General features: G+C 55.3%; 6 protein-coding genes across 6 annotated transcripts; 1 reads left to right on the top strand and 5 right to left on the bottom strand.

Moving 5' to 3' along the window:
- Positions 1-143: 143 nt before the first annotated feature.
- On the bottom strand, positions 144-3,708 carry CORC01_01268 (peptidase family M20/M25/M40; the record flags this gene model as incomplete). The annotated part of the gene is made up of 4 exons (XM_022612924.1): positions 144-298; positions 369-1,633; positions 3,537-3,605; positions 3,674-3,708. The coding sequence occupies 4 exons, from the start codon at positions 3,706-3,708 to the stop codon at positions 144-146; spliced, it is 1,524 nt and encodes a 507-aa protein (XP_022480685.1).
- A 3,750-nt stretch (positions 3,709-7,458) lies between these two features.
- On the bottom strand, positions 7,459-7,815 carry CORC01_01267 (uncharacterized protein; the record flags this gene model as incomplete). Its single annotated transcript, XM_022612923.1, has 1 exon — positions 7,459-7,815. The coding sequence occupies one exon, from the start codon at positions 7,813-7,815 to the stop codon at positions 7,459-7,461; it is 357 nt and encodes a 118-aa protein (XP_022480684.1).
- Positions 7,816-8,654: 839 nt separating this feature from the next.
- Positions 8,655-9,311, bottom strand: CORC01_01266 (uncharacterized protein; the record flags this gene model as incomplete). The annotated part of the gene is made up of 2 exons (XM_022612922.1): positions 8,655-9,061; positions 9,122-9,311. 2 exons carry the CDS (start codon positions 9,309-9,311, stop codon positions 8,655-8,657), a joined length of 597 nt encoding a protein of 198 aa, XP_022480683.1.
- Positions 9,312-11,176: 1,865 nt separating this feature from the next.
- On the top strand, positions 11,177-13,371 carry CORC01_01265 (DASH family cryptochrome; the record flags this gene model as incomplete). The annotated part of the gene is made up of 2 exons (XM_022612921.1): positions 11,177-11,682; positions 11,739-13,371. 2 exons carry the CDS (start codon positions 11,177-11,179, stop codon positions 13,369-13,371), a joined length of 2,139 nt encoding a protein of 712 aa, XP_022480682.1.
- A 1,464-nt stretch (positions 13,372-14,835) lies between these two features.
- CORC01_01264 (thioesterase) lies at positions 14,836-16,017 on the bottom strand (the record flags this gene model as incomplete). Its single annotated transcript, XM_022612920.1, has 1 exon — positions 14,836-16,017. One exon carries the CDS (start codon positions 16,015-16,017, stop codon positions 14,836-14,838), a length of 1,182 nt encoding a protein of 393 aa, XP_022480681.1.
- Positions 16,018-16,683: 666 nt separating this feature from the next.
- On the bottom strand, positions 16,684-18,574 carry CORC01_01263 (squalene/phytoene synthase; the record flags this gene model as incomplete). The annotated part of the gene is made up of 3 exons (XM_022612919.1): positions 16,684-17,497; positions 17,567-18,490; positions 18,552-18,574. The coding sequence occupies 3 exons, from the start codon at positions 18,572-18,574 to the stop codon at positions 16,684-16,686; spliced, it is 1,761 nt and encodes a 586-aa protein (XP_022480680.1).
- Positions 18,575-19,130: the final 556 nt, after the last annotated feature.

The following is a 19,130-nucleotide window of genomic DNA, read 5'->3' as shown; positions in this document are numbered from 1 at the left end:
TATCTAGACTTCGCTTCAAATTCATACCATCTTGTTCCATTTACATCGTCAATTTATGTGCACGGGACTTGCTTATTCGCCTCAACCCTCAGTCTCACCCGTCTAGACAACGTTCAACAAGGACGCTCATGATCATGAGCTACTTAGAGGTCTGCGGCGTCAAAGTTGCGGATCAAGTCGTAGTAGAATCTCAAAATCTCCATGTGCGCGCTGAACTTGATCCTCTCATCGATGGTGTGGGCGTTGATTGTGTAACCGTTGCGGATGGGCACGAAACGGTAGACGTTACGTGTAAGACCTGTTCCATGGTTAGTTTTGTCGCCTACAGTTTGGGGGAGAGAAGGCCAATGGGCCTGATGGAGACATACTCAGGTAGTGCCTCGTGTCGGTGTTTCCCGTCATCAGCTCGCCCACGGGAACGACTTTGCCACCGTCAAACTGGAAACTGGATTGCAACGTTCCCGAGAAGAGATCCCAGACCGGGCCCTTTGTAGGCGAGATGGGAGCAGGCAGCGTCGCTTGGGTGCGGCTGAGGAAGAGCGTGCCGTTGTAGTCGACGTCATACAGAGGCTTCACGGCATCCTCGAGCGTCTCCTCCACCGACGCAAATTTCTTTTCTTGTAGCGCGGCGTACTTTTCGTACTCGTCGTCGCCCTCAAACGCCTTGATCTTGATGCCGTACTTGCCGGCGATGCCGCTAATGTACTTTACGACGTTGTGCTGGATCTCGGGGATGCTGTTCTGCGGCGCGACGCGGTAGTTTACGCCGACTTTGATCTTCTCGGGCATGGCGTTGATCTTTTGTCCGGCCTGGAAGTAGTCCACGCTCTGCGAGGTCTGGAGGCGGTAGTGCGTGGGCCTGTCGAGGGAGACGAGTTCGGCGGCGAGGGCGTCGAGGTCGCCCTCCTCGAGGAGCTGGGTGATTTTGGGTTGCGCGCGGGGGGAGTAGCGCGCTTGGCAGACAATGTGCTCGTACAGGGGCGACGCGGTGGTGAGTAGAGGGGTGTAGGGGTTTGCTTCGAGGGCGACGACCATTTCGGAGACGATGCCGATGCCGGTGTGGGGGAAGGGCACGGAGGAGTGGCCGCCTGTGAGGTGGAGGTTGAGCCAGATGTCGACGTGGCCCTTTTCCATGACGGCGGGGAGGGCGTAGAGGGTCGCGTCGTCGAGTTGTTGGAGGCCCATGCCGCCTTCGTCGAGGACGAGGGCCATGCTGTCGTTGCCCCATGTGTGCTGGAGGTGCGTCGCGATGTGGCCGGCGCCCTTTGCGCCGGAGCACTCTTCGTCGAAGCCCGAGGCGAGGATGATGGTGCGGGTTGGGGTCCAGGCGTAGCTGTTGTCGTCACCGCCGCCGCTGCCGCCGCTGAGTCCTCCGCCGGGGATTGATAGCAGGGTCTCGAGGGCGGAGAGGAGGGCGGTGAAGGAGTTCTTGTCGTCGGATACGCCGCGGCCCCACATCCATTCGCCGTCGTAGTGGGCGGAGAAGGGCGGGTAGGTCCAGGTTGCGGCGTCGGCGACGGGGACGACGTCTTGGTGGGCTGCGAGAAGGATGGGTTTGAGGGAGGGGTCGGAGCCGTGGAGGGTGTAGACTAGGCCAAAGGTGTTTACTTTTTCGAGGGTGGAGCGGGCGTGACTGTTTTTTGTATTTTTGATTGTTTAGTTTGTGTTGGTCTTGGACTTGCTTTGGAAGCTTTTGGTTGGTGCTGTGTGCTCCTTTCTCGGGAGAGGCATCACGGGGAGAAAGGTTGGTTGTTGAGGGGGGGGGGGGGGGGGGGGGGGGGGGGGGGTGGTGGGGGGGGGGGGGGGGGGGGGGGGGGGGGGGGGGGGGGGGGGGGGGGGGGGGGGGGGGGGGGGGGGGGGGGGGGGGGGGGGGGGGGGGGGGGGGGGGGGGGGGGGGGGGGGGGGGGGGGGGGGGGGGGGGGGGGGGCACCATCCGCGCGGACGAGCGAGGCTGAAGTTGATTAACGTAGTATTTATGGTAGTGGTGGCGCCCGTAGAAACCGGGAGGTTAGGCGTCAAGGGGTCAGGCCTCACGGAGAGGAACGCAAGATGGTTATTTGAGGAGTCGGTGGCGAAAATTTTGATGGTCCAGCAAGATAGCCGGAAGGGACTCTAGGTACGTCGTTAACTTGAAGGGGATGCCGGAATACTTGTACGATAGTGATTTCTCCTCAGTACCCCAGGGATACTCAGACACGGATACGCTGCGAGCTGTATTGTAAGACGACGGGGAAATGTACTTGACGTGCGTTGCCTCGATATCAAATGCGGTCTTCTATAAAGCATCAGGCCTGTAGGTTCTACAATCTGAATTACGCTCGGGACTGCGGTATTTATCACCAGCTTGAAGCTGGACGCTGTGAGAGTCACGCTGTGAGAGTCAAATAGACCTTGGCGCAGTTTCAAGAGCGTTGCGTCGGCGGCGCCTTTTGTAGAAGATTCTCCCGTGGACGCTTTCGGCGTGAATGCCAGCTTACGTTCCGAGCTTGCCAGACGATGTACCCCTCTGCTCTTCGTTGGCAAGATAATGTCTGCTTACGGAAGAAAGGGAAGCTGTATGCTGTTGTGGCGTGGCAGCACCTCCTGATCCCAGGCTTCAACTCACTCGGCATTGAACTCCTACAGAGACCTCTACACTTGTTTCACTCACTTCCGCACCGCTCCACACGTTACGAGCCCGGCTCTTTCCGCGATCTTGGTGGGAGGGTTCTCCACAGAAGACTACTGTTTAGGAAGCCCCAGAATGTTCTCTCCATTTGCCTATGCTTCGATGGCTGCCTTCAGTCCAACCGGCTTGAGCATTTGATAGAGTGGAGAAGATGTCGCTTACGTTGTGAACGTCGATCGTGACGAACGAGTCGCCTTCGATCGGATGGACTGCTGCGATGACTGCGACAATACTTGCTAATATACTTATTTCGATGCTCGTCGGGATGTACGGGTGGCTCAATAGGACCGACCTCCCCCCGCATCTTCACCATGACCTTCCTCAGTGGTCATTTGTACGAGTCCAAGTCAGCTATGGCGTTGAATGGCAACATCTGGAGCTCCGGCGTGAGGGGCTGCCCCTTTTCCACCAACATGCCACAGTGCTGGTATCCTGTCCGAAGCTGCATGCCGTGGGAATGCCGACCACAGATACGCCGCGGGCTGTGACAGAAGAAGGCAGAGACTATTGGGGCTCTTGAAGGGCGTGTACCCTCGACGACCCGGGGCGTAGCTGTTCGACACCCCATGCCGGACGTTGGGAATCTGCCGCTCGGTCTCCCAGAGAATAACAGCATGCGACGAACGCGAACTACTTCCCTGATGATCCCGGGGCATATCTCTCGGGCTACGTTTTCAGGTGATGTATTTAGACTCAGACGGCCATGTGGAAACGATTCTAGACCCCACGATAATGTCCTGAAAGGTTCTAGATGTAATCACCGTTAGTATCGTTGCCTTCTTCTGCCTCATCTCCTCGCCTTCCATCTCTACCTTGAAAGGTCATGTCTATGAACGAATAATAAGAGCGAGCCAAGTGTCGTAATGACCATCCAAAGGGTAATACTGGGTCGGGCTCTGGGCCGCCGTGAACAGCAATCGTGGAGAAGCTTGGTTCCCTAGTTGACCAATGTTGTCAGCTCATGTGGCAGTTTCTGTCGAGGCAAACGCCGATCGGGCTCCTCACCAGTCCACGTTGCTCAGAGATCCGGAGACGGGCATCTTGACGGTGTAAAATATGATTTGACTTGTCCATCGAAGCGCAATTCATCCGACGTAAAGACTACGGATAGTAGCTTGATAGCTATCTCAGGGGTCGCGGGAAGTCTGCCATTGTCTGACTGCCACCAAGTCTCCGTCACTGGTCTCCGACACATTCGTCTGTCATAACTGACGCAACGCCATATTCTTTCCACTGTCAATAGAAGGTGTACAGAGGTTTATGGCCAAACAAGTTTCTTTCTTGGTCGTTGTCAACCTCCTCGATGTGCGGTATGACGTGGAGCAGGGTGAGAATATTGCGAAGCAGAAGCCGAGCCATCTTGGGGACTCTTGCGATTCGAGCAAACGAAAGAGCCGTGATCGGATCCAAAGATGTTCATGCCTGTACCAAATCCCGGTAGTTTTGCGGAAATGCTTCCCGACGATTTCCGTCCACTGCTGTGCAAACTCATGCCTGCTTCTGCCTATGCTGTAGAGTCTGCAGCGTCCAGTGAGTAGTATATACCAGATTTTACGTAGCACAGGTTCGTCTTCCGGAGACGCCTTCAGAAGCTTTGCGAGCCCAAGCTTCGCAGAATCATCATCTTTCTTGGAACCAACAACCAGGACGGCCTGTTTTCACATCAGCACAGGTCTTCCGCCTGTAGATACAAACAGGTGACGGATGAGCTCTATATCGACCAATGAGACGACTCGCGTTTCCCATAAGTTCTCTACCGATAGAATCTTTGCGATATATCGCAGTATCACGAGGTGTCTCCTCGTTTAACCCCTACGGCATCTTGACAAACCTAAGAGAACCCCTTTGGCAGGTTTGGGAAGTCACTGTCGCAAGTACGTCCAAGATACCAACTCTGAGTCTAGCCTTGAGCTCTAAAATGCGAAGCGTACCGCCGTGATCCCGATGCTGTGAGCTGACGCGGCGAGATATCTTCATTGCTTTTGTTCGCGGCTCCCACGTCTAGAAGCCTTTTGGTGTTCCGTGCAAACCACCACCATACTGACCCCTTGAGCCTCGCCTATGGATGCTAGGAAACGTCGCGAAATAAATAAGAAGAGTTGAAATAAATAAGAAGAGTTGAAAGAAGCCTACTCTCAGTAACAAGAAGGATATCAGCTCTGCCAGTAGCCTCGGCCATGCACCAACGGTGACTTCCAAAGTTCAAGAAACCATTGGGTCAACGCCTGTAGCTCCGGGAAAACACCTGTTACTCATTCCTCAAGCGAAATTATTAAATCAGGTACATCACGGAACAGTAGAGGCCGCACTCATGTTCCCTCACGGTGGGCCAGCTTCCTCTCGCCACTGCCCTGCTTACTTGCTCTTTTTCCTCAAGAAATCCCCTGCAAAAATGACCGGCCTTTTTCGCTGAGAAACACCACGGAGGCCTTCAAGTCTGCCCTGTGAGCTGTCGAGGTGGGGTCCAAAACGCTGTCCGGTTCGTTTCCGCTTCATCCGTCACGCGGGATATCATGCGTTGATCTTCTACCTGCCAGAAACCACCGTCGCTGCCCTTGGTGTTTGGTGGTCACTTGGAGAATGCAACGCGAGCCGATTCACTGTTCTTATCTTCGTCTTCGCAAGTATCTCGAATTTGGCCATGATATTTGGCTACGAGGTCATCACCTAGCAAGATAGTTCTGACACGGGCGTCTAGTATATACGTGTACTCAAAGGTATGAAGATAATATGAGCTGGTACCAGACTTGCTCCTCATCGAGGCACATTGCTGGGACAAGATTCTACTTGGAGCCTGACCATCAACCACGGACAAGCCAGTTTGACGGTGTTCGTCGGCAAGACGACATTTTCTGTGGGTGTAAATGGACCTCGCGCGGACACTTGAGCGTCGGCAAGCGCAACATTAGCGCAAATAAGCTTGGTACCTGCCAAATTGCAGTCCCATCACCTCCTATGCCGTGACATACCATGGCCGGAGGTAGAACCTAGGCCCCGGGATCGCGGTTCGAGCAACTGTCAACGGAAATTGCAACGCGCAACGGGAATCCAGTACCAGTGGCGAGTTGCGTCTGTCCCCAATCTGCGGATACGAAATGGCATCTCAGGGTTCTACCAACGCAGGGATATTGTATGTTCAGCAACACCAACTGCCGTTGCTGGAAGCTCATAGGAGCCGGCCGATCCAAACTCCACTCCTTCTTGACAAGATGTCGAGATTTTAAAGCTATCGAAAGCGCCAGGTCGGCCCTTGCTGCCGCTCACAAAGTCGACATTTCCCCTTGGTTCTAGTCCTCTCGCATGTCGTCACTCGAGCAAAGAGTTCCCAACTGGCCCCTTGGTTCCGGGGGCCCGCCGTTGATGGCCGCCAGAGGGAACTGGTCCCAAAAGTAGTAGCTTTTTAGCGTGATTTGCAGCCGCGACGACACAATAGCCACTTTCTCCAAGACGTCATCTGACCAGGACGCGGAGAATTTCCACATTGCAGCGGTGGCCCGGCTGTACCCATAACGCGTTCTTTGCAAGAATCGATGTCATTCTCCAACATCAGACTCACTGGGCTGACACCCACGACACTATGATACCAATAGCCACGCAGAGAAATGATGGCTCGAACATCAACGGCGGCGAACACGTATGAGAATGGACGGCTGAATGAATGCGCTCGCTGAATCGTCGCCCATCGAGATTGCCTAGATTGTTGAGAAGCAGACCATCCACATGGCGATTCGGAAATTGCAGTAGAATGCCATGGGTATTCCTAATGTCGTCCTTGATTGGCATCGGCTACAGGATTGTGGCTGCATTGCCCAGAGACGTGGTTAGTAGGTCAACTGAGACCGATGATGCCATAGGACGGTTGGGTGATGATCGTCAGGGGCGATTTCTTCTTCTTTTTTCTTTTTTCCTTCTTCGGACAATTCCACCTGGGGTCTAGATTCATTATCGACCTCTCCAGCTGTGCCGAGCTAGTTTGTCACTTTGGAAGGGCAAACGCCAGGTTGCGGTCTCTCCGATACACAGCCTACAGCTGATGCGAAGAGGTTGTCCATTAGGAGACGAGAAAGACAGTTAGACCAAAGTTCTCACACTTCCGGCTTCGTTTCCTCGAACTTATCATACTGGCACTGACTCAAATTCCCCAGCAGATTCATCGAGCTGGCGAGGCGTCGTGAAAGCAAGTACAAAGTTGATAAAGGAAGAGTCATGAACAGGCCATGTGCGGGTGGCTGAAGACTAGAGACTACGCCAATGACGTGTGGGAGAGTCGGTCACGGTCGAGACTTCCTAATCCGCCCTGTTCGCATGCCAGACACGCGCGAGTCCTTGCGGCAGGCGTTAAAACCCGAGACCTGTGAGCAGGGATGCATGCACACTGAGGCCAGTAAAAACAAAACAGCGTGGCGAGCACGCAGTGACGTGCATGGCATGGAGAATTTGTAGAATAGAATAGTTGGCGTCGTTGGAGATAATGAGACAATGATAATTCGCAGGTCGGCCGTGGAACACCGATCCGGATGTCGATGAAATATGGGACGGGGCGTCCGAGTCCGGTACCCCTACCCGGGTGTGACCGGCTTTGGGCGGGCCTAGAATGTCGGGGCGGAGTGAAACCTGGTTCGACGCGCTGCGGCCCGGCGGAGCAATACCGGTCGGATCAATTCGATGGTCAAGGATGCCAAAGAGCGCCTCGATCGACGGCATGTGCCTAGCCGTGTGTGTCCTATGAGCAAGGTACGATGCACGGAGCCGATTTCAGAAGAGCGTCCTCCGCACAGGCGCTTCCATCCTCAGAGTCTAGGCCTCGTGTAGCAGCGTTGGCGGTCGAATGTGCGCTTCCGATAACAGCCTCGTCGCCACTCATCTTGGATCACGACGTGCTGTAGCGCGTTCCTTGTCACATTCAGAATTCTAGAAGAAGAAACAACAGCCACGTTGTCCAAGATGAAACCCGCGACTGCAGTGCAACAACAGGTGTTCGCAGGTCTGACGGCGGGGCGCCGTTTGCTCAAGAGCCAAGCACTAGGCCAACGCACGTTTTGTAGGGGTGGATTCCCCGACACGATGGGCGGTTCAGGATCAAGGGCCCAGAACGGGTGCACAAATCGGTGCCGTCGGAAAAGTCGTAGCCAAGCAAAGCGTGGCATGTCCACAACAGGGCTAACGCAGCCGCCTGGTCTGATCCATCAATTCTGCTCTCTCAGCATTTGGTGTGCAGATCAAGTGTTGGCGCGGGCTTCATTGGCTGATTCGGGGTTTCGGCGCCGCATTGTTGGTCACGCCGAAGGAGCGTGGTTAATTCTGCCTACTGAATACATCACAATTAATTTCCGTCAGACTAGCCGTAGCTTCATCAAGCCAGCAACTCACCGGGGCTGTGATGCTGGACGACCAAACCCTGAACGCAGATCGAGTTGAAGTCGCCCTGGCCAGGGGTTCGAGTTTCAAACCTCCAATGCCAAAGTGTGCATCAGCCCCGGGCCTCATGATCGGAAATGGAGTGGAAGTATTAAAGCAAGGCAACATTAGCCTTTGTCGCATGCGCCGCATGCGCCGCACGCGGGAATGATGACGCCGGTTTCCGCAGCGCCGCAGCGAAGTGCAGCGTAATGGCGGATGGTTTTGAGATTGCTGTCGAATAAGTTGCTGGTCTTTTCTCACAGCTCGGCCGAACGGCATAGCTGTGCCTAGTAAACCGCAACGCCTCTCCATCATCTCAATTAAAGCTCACAATGGTCGGTGATGGGGTTGGGATTGACGTACACCTAGCAGAACGAGTGTCTCCTCAGAAAGGATGACACGCCAGCGAATTTTAGCTCATCAAACACTGGAGCTAGAACCCTTGCTCAGCTGGAGGTTGATGTGTTGCTGGCGAATAACAGTCCGTCTCGGAGCCGTTGAAGCAAGTCGAAACAGGGTGCCTAGCTGCAACTTTCATTCAGCTCAACTACCTCACATGCCGCAGCCATCAACAAACCGTCTCTTCTTAAGTTGGCTTTTCTGAGAGGAGAAGAAGGGGGGCCGGGGGCGGGTAACGAAAGACGATTGCCAAAGCTTCCAAATAAGTTGTGCGCGAAATAAGCGCCGTGTAGCGTTGATACGGCGAGTTAAATCTGAGACTCGACTTGATAACATTATGAAGGCGCTCAAGCTTGCGTGGACTGGAGGCTCTGCTCTCGCACCAAGGTGTCGCACCCAATCCATCCATCGATCGGCCGAGTGGATGTGGCGTATGTGGTAGGGGCGGCGGCACCAAAGCCAAAGACGGAGAGAGAGTCTGGGAGAGAGTCTGGGAGTCTGGGAACAAAGCGGGAACATTTGGTGGTATTCGATGATTCATCATGTCCCCCGGTGGAAGCCGCAACCCGCCGCAAGCTCCAACTTCATTGCGACCTGCATTGACTGGCAGGGAGGTGGGTTTGGAAATGGGTTTGCGCTCTGCAGACTGCCCGCGATGCTCGGTTGCAGCAGTTGGACACACGAGGATGGGATCGATCGGGTGGTTTTGGGCGGATGTAGTACGATGGCTCCGGAGCCAGGGGATGGGATGTCCATGGATGGGAATCTGCGTTGGCCAGGTGGTCCAGGGGGGTGGAATTCGGTACGCTCTTTTCTTTCGACAGCCTGGGCGGCTCTTTCCCATGCCAGAGCGACATTCAGCCGTATCCGTAACCACCCAAGGAAAGCAGAACCCGATGATTCAGAGATGTGACAAAAGGCGAGCAGTAAGGTAGGGTGAGGTAAGCAGGTGCTTGCCAACGGCCTGAGGGTTCGAGTGTCGTCCCTGGTCAGGTAGGGCAGCAGGTACTCCGTACTGTACGTACCGACTTATGATCTCCACTAAACTAGTCCTATGGATCCGTCCGGGTGGACTCGATCTCTGGAACCCCGGACTTTATCTCTGCATCAGAAGTACCTTTCGATCTCGGCGCACCGCTACCCATCTTTCCCATGCCCTCGCCATCGCCAGGCAATCTACGGCCCTTTCTCCCTCTCCTGCTGCCAGACGCATTCCCCGTGCCACGTCTCGGCCTTTTTCAACATGGAAATTACCCTCCCTCTTAGGTCTCTATCGGTCTTGGGCCAAGGCGCCGAATCCTGTCTATGGTCACAGAACTGGCCCCGTCACCTGCCACGGCCGTTTTCCTTTGCCTCATTCGGAGTCGGCCGACAGGCAAGGGAAAGGTGCCTGCCTGCTAGAACCTGTGTATTCCTGCCGAAGCTCTCCTGGGTTGCATGGCAAATCCAAATCAGGCGGCCACCTGAACAGACCGGGAAGGGGGGTGACCGGGGGGTCCAGACCCGACAAGATCTTCAAATTTCAGGGTCCAATGTTACTTGGTGTGTCTGCTTGCCATTCGAGTAGGTCACAATCGGGAGGAGGCGTCATGATTACTCTAAGCCACCGGCGAAATGTCCGTGCAAACTGATTGGATCTCTGTCATTTTCTGCTTTTACAACCTCTCCCTGCCTAACAACCTCTCAACTTTCAGTCCGTTGCTCCATACCGTTGGGCCAACTATCGGAATATCAATACCCATCGGCCAAGTCTACTATCCACACGTTCCCAACTCGCTGTGCAGTGCCTACTGTATCTATCTCACTGCATAGTACCCCACCTCCTTAGCGAGCCTGCGTTGTGAACCTTCCGGGTTCAGCTCAGTTGGGCCGGCGGCTTGATCCTGCAAATGTCCCCGTGTCCATCAGGAACTGCGCAGACAAATCTGTGGTGCTCCAGCCAGCAGACTCCCAGGCAAGACGCCCCGGGGTTGGTTTGCTCCTCTTGACAAAAACTCTGCCCTTCTTACCCGAAGACGGCCCCGTTGTGGTTCTATTACAAAGAGACGGGTCGTCCTCCCCCTCTCGCGTTTCTCCATACTTTCCCATCTCACTCCCGATCGTCTAACCTAAAAGTCGATGCCGCAGGTGTCTTGCAGCCTCATCATCCGACCACCCAACCCATCACATCGCGGCAGGACCCCTGGGCTAGCGTCTCCTGCGTCATATTCTTTGGCCCCAACCTAACCTCACCTCTTCTTCCGCCCCAGGACACCCCCTTCTCCTTCAAAGTCCCAGAGTCCAAGGTTCCTCCCAGCTTGTTCCTTGCCCCAAGGGGAACCCTGTCTGCCGCTCCTCGCCTACCCTGCCTTTGTGGAAAAACTCCCCTTCTACCACTTGCATCCCGCTCACAAAACAACCTCTGCATCTTCTGTGGCGACTACGACACTAGTCTCTTTTCAGGAGCTAAAGCAGATCTAACGGCTTCTCTTACGCCATGACTTTGGTCTAGATTCCTACCAATAAGGGCTCGTATTAACCCTCTTCCCTCGCTCCCAAATTCACGAACCGACGAGTTCTCCTTCAAAGTGCCGCCAAGATATAGGCTCAGAACATTCGACACTTGACCAACACCAAATATTCCATCGAATACCTAGTGTCATAAACAATTGCAATAGCTTTACGTCTGGCCAATATTTGCAAATCAGACACGAAGAATCTTTGCCCACAATGGCGGCATCCAATATTCTCATCTATCTGCTTCGGCACGATCTACGCGTCGCGGACAATCCCATCCTCCATCACCTCGCAACCGCCTCTGATCACGGCTTCACACATGTTCTCCCCGTCTACGTATTTCCAGCACACCAGATCGAAATCTCTGGTCTACTACGAGAAGGTGGAAAATCCCCTTACCCTGAATCTCGCAGCGAGATTGGAAAGTTTTGGCGGTGTGGACCTCATCGAACCAGGTTCATAGCCCAGTCTGTGTGGAATCTCAAAGAATCTTTGGAAGGGGTAGGCAGCGGCTTGGCTTTGCGCGCTGGCATGTTTGGTGATGTCGTTGGCGACCTCCTCCAAGGCTTTGCGGATAAGCGCCAGCAGGTCGGCGCCGTTTGGATGGTCGAAGAGGAGGCAACAGAAGAGAAGAAGGACGAAAAGACCATTGCCAAGGTCTGTGAGAAGTACGGAGTCCAGTTCAAAACTTGGCTGGATGAGAAGTACTTTATTGACGAGTAAGCCTTACTCCCTCTGATGTCTTGCCTAAATCTAACAGTCCGCTCTTCGCCAGTCGCGACCTGGGCTTCAAATCCCCAAGCGAACTTGCAGATGTCTTCACAGCCTTCAGGAAAACACAGGAGCCGCTACGCGAGAAGCCAAGGCCTACGCTGGCTCGCCCTGCCAAGGGCTCCCTCCCGCCCTACCCCGAGCGATCCGCCATTCCTCCTCAGCAAGCCCCATTCCAAATCCCAACCACCTACGATGTCCTAGAATCTGGACTTCTAAAGCCCTTAACATGTCCATTCCGTCAAGAGCCAAACTTCCCTGAGAAGGCCACTTCTGTTCATCCATTCCGTGGTGGAGAGGACGTCGGCATCGAGCGTCTTGACCATCTCGTCAAGAACGGTTCCATGTCAAGCTACAAGGACACTCGCAACGGGCTCCTCGGTGTCGACTTTAGCACCAAGCTTTCGGCTTATCTTTCCCTGGGCTGCTTAACGTCTCGCCAGATTCATGAGGCTTTAGTCAAGTTTGAGGACGGACAGGATGCGAATTTCAAAGAAACGCCCGGGTACGGCAAAGGGGAAAACGACGGAACCAAAGCTGTTCGATTCGAACTCCTCTGGCGCGACTACATGCGCCTGTGCACAAAGAAATTTAGAGCGCAGCTGTTCCGTGTCACAGGTTTCAAGTCTGATAAGACTCCTAAGTGGAAGTCGGCAGACCCTGAGCATGTGGTCTCTGATGACAACCTCGGCGCATCGCCTAGCGACATTCAGAAGACTTTGGACAGATTCCTAGAGGGAACGACCGGCATGGGTCTGATCGACGCCTCGCAGCGCGAACTTTACCACACTGGGTACACTTCTAACAGGGCTCGCCAAAATGTTGCGTCCTTCTTGACCAAGCATCTCGGCATCGACTGGCGGTATGGAGCGGAGTGGTATGAGTACCTTCTTGTCGACTACGACGTGAGCTCAAACTGGTCAAACTGGCAGTACGTTGCTGGCGTGGGTAATGATCCCCGTGGCGACAACAGAATTTTCAACCCCGTCAAGCAAGCTTTCGACTATGATAAGGACGGAGAGTATGTTAAAGCTTGGGTTGTCGAAACTCGCAACGTGGGAAAATTGGAAAACGTGTTCCAGCTTTGGACCACGCCTGCGGATGAGTTGGACCATCTTGGCCTGAGCAACAACATCATGATTACAGACCCAATCAAGAAGATCGACTTCTCCGTTGAAGGGAAGCCTAAGACTGGCAGAAGGCAGTATAACAATCGCCGACGGGGGCGAGGCAATTCCAACCAAAGTAACGGCTCTAATGGCGGTCCGTCACGAGGACCGCCTCCCGGGCCAGGAAGCTCCAACGGCGGCTATGGTCCGTCTAACGGCGCTGCTTCGGATCATGGTTCAACAGGCAACTCTTCATCAAGGTCCCCTCCTAATGGTCCCCAGGGGTATCGCACGAGTGGTGGGTACCGCGGTGACTTCCGCGGTGACTTCCGCGGCGGCTATCGTGGCGGACGTGGTGGTCGAGGTGGAGGCGGCGGTAGCAGCGGCGGTGGAGGAGGGTACCGCGGGGGACGAGGAGCATTCGGCGGTAGGGGTGGGGGTTTCAATTCATACTACGTGCCCAACACCCACCCTAATAACCAGCCGCGGCCGCAATGGACAGCCGCAACATCTGGCCCTCAGTCATAGGCGCTCTATGGGTATAGAACGAGGGTTCTGGACAGCAATGGTCGAGCTCATCGGTGACACCCGCCTCACCGCTGTACTCCAGAGCCAAGGGGTTGCTAGACGTGTTTAGCGTCATACATGGCAAGTCCGGACCGGTCAATCATGGGAATTCTTGGTGTCTGGATGCATGGACGACTTCGAGTTGCAGGCTGCAACGCGGTACGATTCCCGCTCATTGCGATCCACGCTGATGGGACTGCTGGTCCTGTTCAGTTCGGTTGCCCTGGGCATGAGGCACTTGCCTTTAATATGACTATGCGAGAGACCCATAGACTCGGCCACGCATTGAGGAGCTAATCTTGTCGATATGTCCTCGACGAATAACACGGACAATGATTGGTGGAACCGCCGCGCTTTGGTATACTTCAATTTGACGTGGATATGGGACAGCTTATGGCGACTCAGCGACGGCGCATCCTGTGGCCTATCCTGTGACGGATTTAAGGAATAGTGAGATTTCTGAAGGTGTACTAGCTATGATATGGGCAGAAATGTTGTTGCGAATGGAGGTATTTGGTCGTCATTGGGACAGAACCTACCGGCGTGCCTCTACAGGCAGTGTATGATTTGCGCGTGTAAAATATGCCTAGCGCTTTGTTTGCTAATACAGATTTACTATTTTTGAGCCGTCACTTGACCACCCAGGCCCTCAAAGAAAACTCATCATTGATCATAAAACTGGAGGTATCCAACACATTTCTGATGGAGAATAACACTCTTTTTTGGCCGTAACTAAAACTGAAGGTAGCCAAGCATGGTGGTCAACAAACCATATACCTCAAGTTATCAATCACTAGTACAGTAAAGTTTCGAATATTTGGTGATTGTGTACCCATTATGCATTACCAGTGTCGCACACGATTAAGAAGGACGGGCAGGGAGCGGAATCGTGAGCACTATTGGTAGTACCTTGCGAAACTCACGAGGAACACATGTCCGACGACCAACGTCCTGGGATCGGTGTAAGCCTCTTTCAGAGTTGAGACCGCAACTCGCCTATCTTCTGAAAGTTGCAGCAAACTTACCCGCGACCCATAAAGTAAGCAATCTCACAATTCGGGGGCACGCGGCCCGAATTAGAGGCCGGCCTACTTCGTCGCTCACCGGATCTTGGTGATGGAGGTCAACTCTTGTTCTGGTGTATATCGTAATGTGTTTATTGCATTTCCTGATTCCAAGGTATCACGACTTCTGTCTATTGCTCCCTTTTTGAGTCCACATCTATCGGTACACGCCACCTTCAAGTGCTCTTCGCCCCCTCTCCCCTGCCTCAGCTTCAAAACCAGAGGCCTTCGAGGTCACCTGTATGTCTCCTTTGCAACATACGTCATGGAATGCAAGAACCATTCATCTCCCCCTTCCCTCTCCATCCCCACCTCTTCGAACCCAGCTCACACACCGAGCAAGCTACACCCCACCACCCCTTCAGAACCTCCTACCCATAGACTCCACCTTGATCCCCTTGGGAACCACAAAAACCCCCTTGGCCTCGACAACAGTAGCCCCATCCGGATCCTCCATCCTTCCGACGATCCACAACTTGCGATCCGTCTTGTCCTCCTCGTCAGGCCTCTCCTTCTGGAAGTCGGGAAGCGCCTTGTGCACGCGAACGAGGTAGAGCATGCCCGGCGTGACGGGGACCTTGAAGTCCATCACGAGCTTCGCCGTCACGGCCGTGTTGGCGGTGAAATTCATCGCCGCGAGGCGACCCATGGCCTCGTCCATGACGGTAGACAGCATGCCGCCGTGGACTACCGAAGGCCAGCCCGACGTGCCCTGCCCAAACATGATGGCGAGGATGAGCTCGCCCGTGTACCTGTGCCGGAAGACAATGTTGACGAGGCCGAGGCCGTTGGGGCTATTCAGGGCCGGCCCCGCGCAGAGGTGGTGTTTTGTTCTCTCGGGCGAGAAGTCGCGGTAGGGTTCCCAGTTTTCCCAGTCCGTCAGCCGCAGGTGCGAGAGCGGGATATCGCCGATCATGACGCCGTTATCGGCCCTGTCCGGCACGGGCTCGTTGAGGGCCGCCGGGACCATGGACTGGAGGACCGGGTAGTCTTCGATGGCTTGGTAGGTTGCGTGGGCGCGGTAGAGGGGGATCTCTTGCGGGTCGTTTATCACGACGGGTGGGTGGAGGAAGGGGGTTGTGAAGCGGAGGGTGGCGAGCTGGTCTGCTGTGAGCTTGAAGCCGAGGGCGAAGAAGAAGAGGGCCCAGAGGCTGCGGCGGAGGAGGGTGGAGCGGCGGGATGGGCCGGGGGTCGCGCCGGCGGGTGGTTGTTGGTGTCGGGCGGCGTTTGGAGGGGGAGGGGCGCCGGGGATGCCTCGTCCTGCTGCTCCTGGTAGTGTTGTCGGTGGTGGTGTTGACGACAGGAGGGCTGTTATTTGTGCCGGGGTGAGATGGGATAGGTTCGAGAGGGCCGCGTTGGCGGCGGCTTGTTGTTGCTGGGTTTGTAGAGGAGATTGCGCAGACGGCGGCGGCGGCGGCGGGCGCTTCGCTTGGAGGCGGGAGGAGGGCGTGGATGTGAAGGGTTGGAGGAAGGGTCGCGGGGCGAAGCGATGCGAGGGGACCAGGTCCCGGAGGATACGGCGACTGGAGGCTCTGGGTATCATCTTTGAGGTTGTTTTTTGTTGTCTACTATCGGCGCATTCGTTCTGTCAGTTGAATTGAGCTTCGCGCAAGATCGGCTCAATTGGATCGGAGGTGTGGTGGTTCTTCTCCCCGTGATGGGCCGAGATGGGCGAAAAGAAAACTTGGCGGTTTGTGGCAGTTGTCGATGGAGGCTCTACTTTTGGCGGTGGAGACCTATCCTCGTTTGGGTCCCGGTGCTCGGTGGATCCTCACAGCGAGTCGGTAAGATGGTTGGGCGGTAAGGTGAATGAGCTTAGAATATCACGCCCCTTGCATGCCCCGCACGGACTTTGCTTACATAGCTCCCGGGGCAACCTATAATGGACACAGACCTTGACCTGATGTCACTGCTGCGACGATTCGATCGGAAAGACCGATCTCAGTGGGGATCACGACAGCAAGGCATCTCATCGTGAAGCAATGATCGGAGAAAAACCACAGGCATAGCGGCTTTTGTGTAGGGTCACGTCTATGTCATACTGCAACCATTCCTATGGACGCCATGCTGTCTATACGAAATGCCTCTATCAATGCCAAAGGGAGGGGGCTGAAGAGAGGGGGAGAGGGGGAAGGGAAAAGAAAAGACGAAAAGACATTTAAGACGATAATGCAAGCTCCCAGTGCCAAACATAGATCCCAGTGCCCAGCTACGCGGCCATCAACGTGCTCCAGGCAACCCAGACGCGACGCGACTTGGGTACTGTAGCCCGACCGCTCCCGTCCGCTGCAGCCCCGCCATTGCGCATGAGGACCCGGCCGATCTCCATGTAGCTCTCGACGGCGACAACCATGGGACCGCGCGCCTCGGAGGGAATCCACTTCATCGAGTCCCTGGCCTCGCCGTAGTGGTCAAAGGCCTTTGCGAGGATACGGCGGCGGACCTTACCGGCCCCTTCACTGTTTGGGTTCGCGAGGACGTCCTTGGGCGTCAAGCCCTCCTCCTTGAGCCAGGACGTGGGGAGGTAGACGCGCCCAATCTTGGCATCGACGGCGATGTCACGGGCAATGTTGACGAACTGCAACGCGAGGCCCATCTGGCGTGCCGTGTTGCGGAGGTAGGCTTGCATGTAGTCCGGCAGGTTGTGCTGGCAGTGACGGAAGACCAGCTCAAGGCACGCCTGGCCGACGGTGCTGGCGACGCGGGCGGCGTAGAGCTCGAGATCCTCGGGGTCCGTGATCGGGAACGTTTCCTTGCTGAAGGAGAGGTCCATCTCAAAGCCCTTGAGTAGCTCGGCGAGGGGTTCGCGGGGGATGAGCGACGAGGGGAGTAGGTCCAGTGCCGAGAGGGCTGACCCGGGAAAGTTTTCCGCAGCGTATTTCGAGGCAAGAGGCGCCGAGGTCGCGTCGGGGTCTTTGTAGAGCAGGCTGAGATGACGGTCGAGTTTGGAGATCCAGGAGGCGGCTTCGTCAGGGGTCTCGGCATCATCGACGAGATCGTCGGCTAGACGGCAGTAGGAGTAGCTGCAGAGGGGAGTAGTAGGTCAGCAAACAGGGTTACACTTAGGTTTGGGGCGCGGAAATTTTGCTTACAGCAGCGTCAGGTCGATGCGCAGGCGGCCTGGGAAGACGGAGCTGGCAAGGTGAAAACTGCGACTCTTCCTGGCCAGTCTGGTGACGGCCTGGCGGATGCCCAAGATGCGTTCCATTTCATATTGGGAGGACGGGTAAACGCGGGCTCGCAGCAGTGACATGGACAAGGCGTCGGCCGGCTTATCGAATTTGTCTGGGAAGGCATCGCAGACGGCGACCGCCTTGTCAAAAGCTGCCACGCCAAAGATAATGAGCATATTGGTGACCAGGAAGAAGGTTGCTTCTTCAATTTCGAGGCTGCCAAAGAGCTTGAACTCCAGTTTCGTGCCGCTCTCAATGGCCCAGGTGCCGCGACCCAGAGCCATCTCGTCAACAACCCATAGGTAGATTGTGGGCAGGAGGATGGGGAGAGCGGTGCATGCCAATGGCAGGGCCAGGAGGAACTGCGCCGTAATAGTCCAGGTGAAGAGGGCAAAAGAGCATGCCCACACCAGAATCAAGCCAAGGTAGGTACCTTCACCCTCTTTCGCGATCAGCCATGCGCCCAAGAGGACGCTGCTGAAGAGCGCCAGCTGGCCAAGGGGCTTGGCGGTCTTTATCCATCTGGGGAGAGTGGTGGGGGAGTTCAGGTACTGAGCATGAAGCACGGGTTTGTTGAGGATGATGTAGAGCTGAGCGGTGATGTAGGTTTGTATGACGAAGAAGAACAGCTCCTCGATTGGGATATCAAACAGTGTCGGTCCCAAGACTGCATTTGGGGGATACGTCCAGATGCCGGTTCTGATCAGGTACGAGTCCCAAGGAATCGTGGCCGTGAAGGCGATTGTGACGATGAAGAGAGTCCTCACGACATCGATGCGCGTAAAGAGAGGGTATGAGATAAAAGTGAGCAGTCCCGCCAGAGGGATGGTGTACTTGACATGCCTAGCAAGGGGTGAATGAGTGTTCCTGAGCTGAGGAAGAGCTGAGCGGCAGAATTACTTACACCAATGCGTAATCGTAGCCCATCTTGGGAGGGCTGCAGTTTGTGAAGACCGTGAAGAATCAGAAAAATGAGCAGATTCTCATGGGGTGCTTCAGGAAACAGACGCGGGATTTGGCGACGGCGAGTGTTGATAAGAATGAAGCTTGTCTTCCTGCGGCTGCAGCGGCACTCGCCCCATCTGCAGTCCGTCCGACTCCGAAGCAGGCCAAAATGCAAGGTGTTCCTGCGGCAAGGTTGCACAAAAGAAAGACAGCAGCACCTTGGGGCGTGTGGGAGAGGTGAGAGGTGAGGTGTAATTAAATCGGGGCTCGCGGGTGTCAACGCAATAAAGACAGAGAGGCTAGCGCCAGGTATGTGAGGTGAGTTGAGTTGAGGTGAACAGACGCGAATGAACCGGGCCCCACGTCGGCGTTGGAGCGTTGCAAAAAGGTGTGCCCTTCTGCTCTCCTGCGTCCTTTTTCTGTATGTTCTGTTGGCAACTGGACTAGGTAATCACTGTTACTGTACTGTGACTCCTGCAGCGTAATGCAGCGTATTAATGGAGGCCAGGGGCAAGTTTGGCCGCTCGGCTGGTTCCCG

This window comes from Colletotrichum orchidophilum (genome assembly GCF_001831195.1).
Source record: "Colletotrichum orchidophilum strain IMI 309357 chromosome Unknown Scaffold_6.1, whole genome shotgun sequence".
NCBI lineage: Eukaryota > Fungi > Ascomycota > Sordariomycetes > Glomerellales > Glomerellaceae > Colletotrichum > Colletotrichum orchidophilum.
The sequence above is the reverse complement of the archived record's forward strand: the minus strand, read 5'-3'. Positions and strand labels throughout refer to the sequence as shown.